This window comes from Rutidosis leptorrhynchoides, chromosome 8 (assembly GCF_046630445.1).
Source record: "Rutidosis leptorrhynchoides isolate AG116_Rl617_1_P2 chromosome 8, CSIRO_AGI_Rlap_v1, whole genome shotgun sequence".
NCBI lineage: Eukaryota > Viridiplantae > Streptophyta > Magnoliopsida > Asterales > Asteraceae > Rutidosis > Rutidosis leptorrhynchoides.
The window spans coordinates 348,301,762-348,312,865 of record NC_092340.1 but is presented as its reverse complement, the minus strand read 5'-3'; the positions used below and the strand labels follow the sequence as shown (position 1 = coordinate 348,312,865).

The 11,104-nt window shown below is 33.8% G+C and overlaps 1 protein-coding gene across 1 annotated transcript; it reads right to left on the bottom strand.

The window, feature by feature from the left end:
* Window positions 1–1,411: 1,411 nt before the first annotated feature.
* Window positions 1,412–10,578, bottom strand: LOC139864591 (protein disulfide-isomerase-like). The gene is made up of 12 exons (XM_071853171.1): window positions 10,400–10,578; window positions 8,715–8,745; window positions 8,298–8,585; window positions 7,812–8,000; window positions 7,575–7,700; window positions 7,328–7,465; window positions 7,125–7,244; window positions 6,902–7,019; window positions 6,691–6,803; window positions 6,143–6,325; window positions 2,314–2,406; window positions 1,412–1,603 (listed from the first exon to the last, which is right to left on the bottom strand). The coding sequence occupies exons 1-12, from the start codon at window positions 10,576–10,578 to the stop codon at window positions 1,412–1,414; spliced, it is 1,770 nt and encodes a 589-aa protein (XP_071709272.1).
* Window positions 10,579–11,104: the final 526 nt, after the last annotated feature.

The window sequence follows — 11,104 nt, the reverse complement described above, 5'->3', positions numbered from 1 at the left end:
AGAGCATACACCTTGCTCGCTCAAGGAGCGTTCTATTCATCCGTTCTGCAACGCCATTCTGTTGTGGTGTAAATCGCACTGTGTGGTGTCTCACAATGCCTTCGTTCTTGCAGAACTTATTGAATTCGCCTTTGCAAAATTCCAGTCCATTGTCAGTTCTCAAGCGCTTGACAAACTTTCCAGTCTGCTTCTCTATCATCGTCTTCCATTGCTTGAAATTAACAAAGACTTCATCCTTACGTTTATGGATATAAACCCACACTCTTCTTGAATAGTCATCAATAAAGGTTAACATGTATCTAGCACCACCTTTTGAAGGAACCGGAGATGGACCCCAAAGATCTGAATGGATATAATCCAAAGTACCTTTCGTCCTGTAAACGGCTGTGCCAAACTTTATTCGGCTCTGTTTTCCGAATACACAATGCTCGCAGAATTCCAATCTTCCGATATTCTGACCGCACAGCAAACCTCATTTACTAAGCTCCATTATTCTTCTCTCGCTCATATGCCCAAGGCGCATGTGCCATAACTTGGTGGTATCAACATCTTTAGCCGATGAAGAAACTCCAGCCGCTCCAGTAACTGTGCTACCCTTTAACAGGTAAAGGCCATTACACCTTTCACCTTTCATCACGACAAGTGCACCTCTAGAAACTTTTAATACTCTACCTCGAGCTCGATACTCACAGCCGATGAAGTCCAACGTACCCAAGGAAATAAGATTCTTTCTCAATTCTGGAACATGCCTGACATCTGTCAAAGTCCTCAACGTGCCATCATACATCTTGATTTGGATCGTTCCTATGCCAACAACCTTACAAGCTACATCATTTCCCATAAGGACTTTACCACCATCTATTTGTTGATAGGTAGTAAACGAGTCCCTAATAGGACACATATGATAAGAACAACCCGAGTCAAGAATCCACTCATTACTTGAGCGGCCATCGATAACACTAAGAACATTTGCACCATCAGAATCATTTTCTGCAACCGCGGCATTCCAAGTCTCTCTTTTTCCTTTTAAGTCTGGACAGTCTCTACGCATGTGACCTTCCTTGTGACAATTGTAACACTTGATCTTTCTAGATCTTGGTTTCGATCTAGAATGACCTTTGTTGTTACTACTTGATGCTCTATCATTACTTCTTCCTCTCACCACCAAACAATTTGCACTTTCTTCTACATAATCCGCCGAGGATTTCTTCCTTAACTCAACAGAGTTCAAGGTAGATTTGACATCCTCCATGGAAATAGTATCTTTACTATATAGTATAGTTGTAACCAAATGCTCGTATGATTTTGGCAAGGAACATAAGAAAATTAATGATTGATCTTCATCGTCAATTTTCACACCAATATTATTCAACCGGTTTGTGAGACTCTTAGTCATATATAGAGATTCTAGCTATTTCCAAAGTCCAGCCGGCGTGGTTTCTGTCGCAACTTCTCTAAGCACACAATCGGCAAGATTTAGAATAATCATGCCGTGTGCCTTTTCCAGAAGTTCATCCTTCTCTTCATCTGTCAACTTTTCGGGTAGATTTTCTCTCCCTTTCAAAGCTAACAAATAACCTTGTTGGCTCAGTAGAGCCCGCATCTTCATTCGCCAAAGGCCAAAATCGTTCTGGCCATTAAATTTTCTACGTCGGACCTTATTATTGTCATCTTGAATATTTAATCACAGCTACGCTCTGATACCAGTTTGTTGTGATTTAGCGCACTTTTAAGACCAGAGAAATTAATAGAACAATTAAGCAATAAATAAAGACACAAGATTTTACGTGATTCGGCGTGAGGCCTAGTCCACGGGCGGAAGCAGAGATGGATTTTACTAGCAAATATGGCAACCCGAGGTTACAATGTATCACTCTAATCTAGGCTCCGAAAATACTAACAAAGTATTTGGACCACTCACTAGATTATTACACTTCCCTCGTAACTCACTCGTATAGAATTTTGAGAACAATTCTATACCACTCTTTTCTCTATATTTTCTTACAATTACAAGAGTTATTATTGAACTCTTTCACTTTTAATGAGATGATAAAATGAGGTTCCATGCACTTTGGAATGAATCCGTAGAATGCAAGTGTGAATAGGTAAGGTGCATGAGCTGCCACCTTTAACTCTTTTGTTTAAAACATGGTGAAAATGAAAGTCTCCCAAGCAACAGTGAGTTTCTATTGCTTTCTTTCTGCCTTTGTTGACTTAGTTGCATTCATATGGCCATGTGATTGGTAGGTGGCCAAACTTTACAATACAACTTGGAATTGAGTCACATTTAATTCATCACCGTCCAACAGATACCATATTAGCACAACCAAAATCCAAGTTGTATAATCCAAGAGCCTTAACGAATGGTAAGAAGGTTTGAAACCTTTCTTTATTTTCCACCAATACCTACAAGAAACATGGTAAAATATAAATAAGTCAATTTTATTGAGCATTGGTGATTATTGGTAAAATGAATTTTGTATATCTAGCTTAATCATACTTTGCATTTAAGAAAATCCAAATGAAGCTCCTGAAATTTAGAAAATAAGCTCATATGTTGAAGGACATCAAAACTTGTAACAATCGCCCTATTACCAAGCTCAAGCGACGACAAACGCAACTCAGGCCCGTTTGGTTGAAATAATGTTTATTGATGGAATTGGAATCTATTCGGGGAATGGAATTTGGAGGAATTAAAATGCAAAGAATTGAAATGTATGATACATTTTGGGTTTGTAAAATATCTCAGGAAATGGAATCTTTAATTACGCTATATTACTATATTACCCTTACTATCATTAAATCAGGCCTCATCACTACCACCCAGATCTAGCCATTGTCATGAACTACATCAAAATCAAATTTTATAAAAAAAGATTATCTAAATGAAGAGGATAAAATCAACAGACAATCCTAAACAATACATTCACCATAAACACTACAAACCCTAGAAATTTCAAATAGAGAAAGAAGATTGTCGACGGGAACGATGGTTGGGGTTTCTGACCGCTATCGACAGTAATTAATTTGACGACTGGTGGCGGCGGCAGGTAACTGGATCGACGGACTCAGTGGTGGCGACCGGTAAATTATTTGACGGTGGTGGCGACCGGTGAGTATAGTGGACCAACCAGGTAATGTGACATTGCTGACTTTTTATGTGAGGATATTTTGGTCTTTTAGACATTCAAAGGTACATGGAATTGAAATCCATCGAATTTTTGATGGAATGAACATTCTGTATCTAAAGGAAAATTCACATTCATGGGGAATTTAAATCCTACAAAAAGAACATACCAAACACGATGTCAAATGGAATGTAATTCCAATTCCGGGCTGATTCCTTTACAATCCGTCAACCAAACACGGCTTAAGATTCTCAAGTTTTGCAATCTCAGGTACTTTTAATCCGATGCAGTATCTGAATAAAGTTTCAGTATCTCCAATAATGGACACCGAATGAGAAGTTCCTTGTACGCAGTGGCGGATCCAGGAAAATTTTTCACCGGGGGCGAATTTTTTTTTTAAACGTAAGGATTTTTTTTTGACAAAATATAGAGGTTTTTGGGCAAAGTATAGAGTTTTTTTAGCAAAATTTAGAGGTTTTTGAGCAAAATACGAAGGTTTTGGGGCAAAATATGGAGGGCTTGGGGCAAAATATGAAGGGTTTGGGGCAAAAAAAATATTCCACCGGGGGCAAAATCGAAAAACCGAAAAAATTTGCACTAAGATTTCGAAATCCACCGGGGGCGCCCCCCCCCCCCCCCCCCCCCCCCCCCCCTAACACACTGAATCCGCCCCTGCTCGTACGTGCAACTTTCAAATACCACCCGATTCAATTCTAAGCTCAATAGATTTGGAAAACCATTAAAAGTACGAGGCATGGGAGAAACAGAACAGTTAAAAAGCGCCAATTGTTTCAATTCTAAACAAGAAAATAGATGGGTAGGCATTTTATAGGGTATAATAAAATTACTAAAGGAGAAGTGTTTAATTCTATTCCGAGACAAGAACATAACCCAATCATTGATAGACTCACCATCCAAATTTGTGCATAACCAGACCGAAAATTTTGTTAAGTCACCTTTATGATGGAGGAGGATACGATTTACAATCCTCCCAAAATCTTCTTTAATTTTTTTTATTAGTAAATAGTTGTAGAAGTCGAAGTCAAATGCGAGTTTAGAGAGCAGAGTCTACTTGAACCTCCATTTCCTCGACAAGATACTAGTCCTCCCCGCATACTGAATAGGAACACGATCCAAAATATAAGTTATCACATTTTCTGGCATGATGCTAATAAAGTCATCTTCTAATTCTGGTGTTAAGTTGGATGTCCCTGCATTCTGATCCATAATCTAACTATAAAACAGATATAAGTAAGTATATATTATATATACTGGTGGAAGTGGAATAAATAGCCACGTGCTTAAGGGCGAATCGATACATACATCAATAAATAGGTAGTGAATGCAAAAAGAACTGGATGAAAAATTAGCAATTACCAATCCAAAAAACCTAAATATACAACACATAAATGTAAGAATTAATTCATGAAACCTAAACCCTAACTAACATTTCAGTATCAATTATAAAGGAAGATAAATGATTCATCAGAAGCAATTAACACATTTAACAACAAATTGATTAACAATTAATAGATATTTTAAGATACGTGTTAGTAGAAGATTAGAAGAAACACAAACCTTAAAAGATGAAGGCGTGGATCGTTTTTTGTGTTTTGATTTGAGTGACATTGAGGGAAGAAATGAAGAATGAGTGAGCATAAGAAAGCGGTGGTTTTTTGTATTTAAAAATTGTTTTACACAGTCACAATTTAATAGTCTTCTAAAAAAAGTAAGAAAAAAGAAAAGTTAAAGCTATAGTCTATAGATACTTACGGAGTAGTATACTTTCTATTTTGTATTGTTTATATAACCATAAAAAAAATACTCGAATTAGTGTAAGTAACGTATTTTCAAAAAGTGTGCTAATGTAAATAAATGGTGATTGGTTACCTGCTAAACCGGTCTTGTTAATTATTTAGCATATTTTTGAATTTTATATGGCTACAAATAGATCATATGCTTTAAGATTTTTTCCGATATAGACTATATAAAAAAAACCACATACCTCACGCCATGTGAGATTGAGTTTTGTTGTTGTTGTTGTAGACTATATAAAAAAGTGATTTGTTATGATGTATCACTGACTTCATTCTCTACAAAAGTGCCACGTCAGCTCGTTCTTTTATTCGGTTAATACTCATTGAAAGTATATAAAAGAACTACACATATGATTTATACTTTAACTTTTGTTCAAATGTAGACCGTATGTTCAAAAAAACTAAATCATATTTATAGCTTTAACTCAAAAACAAAAACAAAAAAAATACAGATAATTACTTTCAATTTACTTTACACTTTAATCTCATACTTTCTTTTGTGAGAAACGATATGCTCACTAATTTTTTTACTAAAAAATACTCATGGCATGGTGAGTTGTGAATCCACATATCAGATACATCTCAACTACCTCCTTTTATTTTGGTCAAATATAAATATTTTTTTACTTATTAAAAAGATAAACAACCAATAATTGATTCGTTTTTCTCTTTCTCCATCACATTCAAACTCTTTCTTCCCCAAACCAAAATCTTCGAATATTCATTGTTTACTACTGAGCTCTTGTAATAATTCCCCCGGAAATAACGAATAATGAAACAATTCATATATTGACGTGCTCATTTCAAAATTTCTGCTTTGTTATTCCCATCATCCTGTGGTTTCAGGATGATCCACAAGAAAGGTGGCAGGATTCGAACCTACACTCTGACCATGCCTCACCGCCTTCAACCCATTAGTCTCCGTTACATGGTAGGGCGGGGGTGAGGAAAGGCAGAAATGAGTTCGTTAAACTGGGTGTGTAATTGGTAACGAACTTTTGTCCATCGATTTAGTGCTTGATGTTAGCATGCTGGAAGGGGTTGTGAAACAAACTGTCAAAAGCTACTTTTATTATTTCTTAAATAAACACAGGGTAAAATCCGCTGTTAAACTAGAATGTCTCATAACTCAAAAGAGTAACTATCTAAATAAAAGAACAAAATTAAAACGCGATTTCTTCAAAGCTCGTCTTTGACCGATTCAGATCCAGGAGTTGACTCTGAAGTAACGTCACGGTTGTTTTGAATGAATTCAATGATATCTTCCTTGCTCCTATTCCCCTCATATTTCACATATTTGCCACTTGCAGATCTAAAGTACATGGTCGGGTAACCTTTAACGTCAAATGTGTCACTTGGAATATCATTTTGGGTTCCATCCTGTAATATATTTAACAGAAACGTATCAGAAACAAATAACTGTCATGAGTGTAGTTCAATTTTTTGACTTTTGTTTATGTCTTCAGAATAAAATATAGGATAGATCTTGTACATTGTTTTCAAGTGATCATCAGTAAAATACTATGACCTCCTAAATCATATTAATTAGAAATTCATAGTAGTAGTGGTATACCGAATTTGGAATCATAATTTATATTATTACTTATCATCTCACAAGAAATTGTCAAAGACTAGACAAAAGAGAACAACAAAATGACCCACGTTTTGACCCGTTACCAACCCACCTGACCCGCCCATCTTCACTTCTACAAAGGATGATACAAGTGGCTAAAGTGAGAACTTACCAGTTTTGCAATTACCACACCCGGATCCTGCTCGAATGAGATGGCCACTTCCTCCAAGATTGGAGCAAGTTTTTTGCAGTGACCGCACCATGGGGCATATACCTCTAATAGAACTGTATTGCAAATAATTAGGTCATGGAGCATTTGGTAGTTACTTGTTGTAACACTATAAAAATGAATTCTCAACCAAATATTTGTAAAATAAAAATACCATTCTTTTTAGAGTCCAAGACCATGTTCCTAAGGCTCTTGGCAACGACCACCTTCACCGGCTCATCATTAGTTTCGGGAATAGGCTCTGACTTTATAAATGGTTTTAGCATTCCGTTCTGATGTAATAATGAGATGAAAAGTCAGTTTGAAGTAAATTCTTATTTTTGAAAATAAATAATAATATGACATTTTACTTGTATATAATCATAACAAAATCATACCATGTAGTCCTTCAGCCAAGGAGCGATTTGATCAGATTTGACATTTTGGTTAACATACTTGAGACCTTTAGTGTCCTGTATAACGATGACAGGTGCTTGATCTTCTTTAAGCCCAAAATACTGCACATCAAGGTTTGCAAGAACTTCAATACGCGATTCAAAATCGAATGAGAATGAGTTTTAAACGAGAAAGATAAGATTACCTGCAAGGCACCTTGACTATCTGGAACATTACCCAAGAGGAAAATTAGTCCTTTTCCTTTGTATGATCCCGCAACTTCATGATACATTGACTTGAAATTATCGATTTCCTCATGACTATAATCCAAGAACAACATTACCTAAGCAGAGAAATTAACTTACTTTAATTAAAACCATGGAAATTATAACATAATTAATTAATTAATACTAACAAGAATAATAAATTGTAAATGCTAACAAATTGTATACCTTTGATTCATCACTACCGAAGAATTGGCTTAAAAATGGTTGGTTTTCAGCCGTTTGTTCGAAGAGTGTCACAAGAGGAGTGCTCGCCTCATCTATAAATTTCTCCATATCCTCAACTTCAAATTTCTAATAATCCAAAAGGAGTTATATAATTAGTAGAATGAACCACATAAGAATGTACTAGTAAGAAGTTAAGAACATATCGTATATAAGTATATACTATGTGTACACTTATACCTTAAAATCAACAAAAAGTTCATCAAATGGCTTTAGTAGCCTAAGAGTTGGTTTAGAAACCGATGATTCCCCGCGAGGAATGAGCTTAGCATTCGTAGTATGACCGAAATCATAATCAGATCGTAACTTGTCAGCAAGAAGCAAGAAATTATCAAACTCCTTTCCTGACAACTTGGGGAATATCCCTACCTGCAACACATTTACACATTATAAATTCATCATTAGTCCTCACTTTATAACATAGGGCATCACTAACGGAGCTTGACTAACGCTCGTTAAAGTGAGGGACCAACCACGCAACATGTGCAAACTTTAGGGGTATCCGCGTAAAAAAACTTTATGCCCATTCGTGAATTTTTAGACAAACTTTACGGACCAACCGCGTAATTTTGTTTTTTGAAGAAAAACATTTTCGCCGTGATCGTGGTAACATGAATATATGATCAACATAACAACGATGAAAACAAAGGGCAAAAAAATGCTTACGATAAATATCTTCTTGTCATCAATAAGGGTGGCGACATCTTCTGATGTTTTGATTTCATTTGAAGCAGGACCAACTTGCTTCTTCAAGTAAGTTACAATGCCATCGGCTTCTCTTGGGCCTTTATAATCTTGAATTTTTTCGCCACCGTTTCTGATGATCTTGATTGTAGGGAAGCCTTGTACTTCATATTTCTTTGCAAGTTCTTTGTTTTCTTCAGCATTGGCATCAACTTTGGCCAATACAATTGCAGGGTCATGACTAGATAACACAGATGCAGCCTTTTCATACTACACATATCATAAAAATATGATTTTTGAGTTATCTTTCAAAAAAGTTAAAAAGTAATAACATAAAGGTTTAATTTTAATTTTAATTTTTAACATAATTATTGGATCACTAGGGAAAAGGACAAGTACCTCTGGTGCAAGATTTTTACAATGACCACACCTGTCAATAGAAATAATAGCATGCAATTAACAAATGTTACAAATAAACTGGGAAAATAAAAGAATAAAGCAACATTTTATTCTACATGTATGCTTTATTTTTTTACTCGGAAAGTTATTTATACAGTAAATACGGAAATAATGCAATTAATACACTTATTTAATACTATTTTTTATAACTTTTTCATCGAACATGCAGTTAGTACATTTTATTTAATAAATACAAATATGTTTTTTTCATCAGAAATGCACTTGCTTATTTATAAACTTTATTTTAAACAAGGGATGGAAGGAACTGCGCGTTGCCGCAGAAATTCGTTTGCTGGAACACATGGTTTCACTCGAACACTTTTTCAGTGGTTTATAATTATAACTACAATACGCATATGGCGGATTGTTACAAACCTTTTTATTATATAAAATAAGAAATGAAATTTATTGAAAAAAAAAGTAACCTAATCGCATGTCCTGAGTAATTTCTAGTAAATATGTATTCAATACACTTGTTTAATATTTTTAATTTTTTCCATTAAACATGCTTTTATTACAAAAGAAATTAATATTAATATAATAATTAATATAAGATACAATATTTTTTTGTCATTAAACATGCATTTAGTATTTTTATACATAATATGTTTTAACTTTTTTCATGATAATATATATGCATTTACTAATTTAATATTAATTACAAAAAGACATTAATTACAATCATTTAATAAAATGAAACAATATACTGAAAGGAAAAAAAAAAAAAAAAAAAATCAATATACTCTTCTGCCTTAATGATCTTATTGTCAGTCTTTCATTTTTTGGTTATCGCCAAATTATTATGTGATTAACTAAAATTGACTCACCATAAAAACACATGCGGATATATTTCATTTAGAGATTTAAACGTGTAGGGTATAACTGTTACTGTATTTAAATACTAAAATTTTTGTTTAATTACATACATTTTTTTATAATGTGTGTAAAATACTTAATTTGAGAAGCTTGATTCTTACCCTTACCGAACATGCCCTTTCAAGGATTTAGGAAAATGACATAAAGTAAATCAAATAAAAGTAATATATGCTCATTAACTTTCACATAGGTTATAATATTACCTTACATATTACGTAAAATACTAAAACTCATTTTTCTCAATTTATTGAAACTGTTTTTTTTATAATTGGTAGCAATAATCAATATCTTAAGCTGAGAATGAACTGACCGGTTTTCCGGTTGGGTTAAACCGGCCAACCGGAAGGAAAAAGTTGTTTAGTTTAATTGTTTTGTTATTTGTAATTGGAAATTCAATTGCCTTCCAAAAAAATGTACACTTGATTGCCTTTTGAAATATAAAATAATTGTAATATTTTGATTGATTTATTTATTTTAGGACTGATTATTAAAAAATTCGTTAAAAATATGTACATAAGAAACTTGATCAAAAAGAAAGAAATTAACATTTCACAAATAAAAAGAATACATCGATCTAGTTGCATGCAATACAAACCTTATTCTAACATTTTAAACCTCCTTTAACAAATTTTAAATCGTTAAAAACATATTTAGTTTCTAACCTGTTGTCATTGATTTAACCCAGTAATAAAAGATAGTAAAACAAATAAATAATACATACAGAAAAATAAATAGAGCTGGAAATGTACCAAGGAGCATAGAATTCAACGACGATGAAATTATGCTTCGAAACAATTTCCGAAAAATTGGAGTGATCCAAAGTCAAAACATGTTCTTTCTTTTGATCTTCTTCAGAACCAAAACAGATCGAAAAAGTTGATGATAAAACAACAATAAAACACAACAAAAGAATCTTAGAAATCGCCATGAATAACTTTTGGTTGTTTTTCATGTGAAATAAATGAGTTGTGTGTGTTTTGTGTGAATAAATAGGATGATGGAGACTTCAATACGACACCGTTTGATCCGGGATTTTGGAAATATTCATGAATATATTTGTGAAGTGTAACGGAAAATTTTGGACATTTTATTGCGGTATTAATGACGCTTGACTATAAATAATGAGTAAATAAAAAAAAATTCGTATCTTGAAAAGATTATATGTATTTATTAATTAGAAGGGAAGTGATTTACCCACAGCAAAATTTTATTCATACATAACCAAACATGTTTTAGGTTGTTGTACAATATAAGTGTATAACACATCATGTTTAATTATGTATAGATAAAAGTTGGTTGTATACCATCATCTTATTCATATTATATGTGAGAATCGTATAAATGTGAAATGTCAATATTATTGTTGTATTTTGTTGGTACAATTTTTCGTATAGCGGCTGTAAGGTACCAGTACAAGACAATAGCTGCTCAGCGTGTGACGTATACTGTTGATT

Coding starts and splice junctions, on each gene's coding strand:
- LOC139864591 (XM_071853171.1), bottom strand. CDS start 10,578: ATGGCGATTTCTAAGATTCTTTTGTTGTGTTTTATTGTTGTTTTATCA. Junction 8,586..8,714: donor GTAAAAATCTTGCACCAGAG/GTACTTGTCCTT, acceptor TGATATGTGTAG/TATGAAAAGGCTGCATCTGT. Junction 6,804..6,901: donor CTTGGACTCTAAAAAGAATG/GTATTTTTATTT, acceptor TTTGCAATACAG/TTCTATTAGAGGTATATGCC.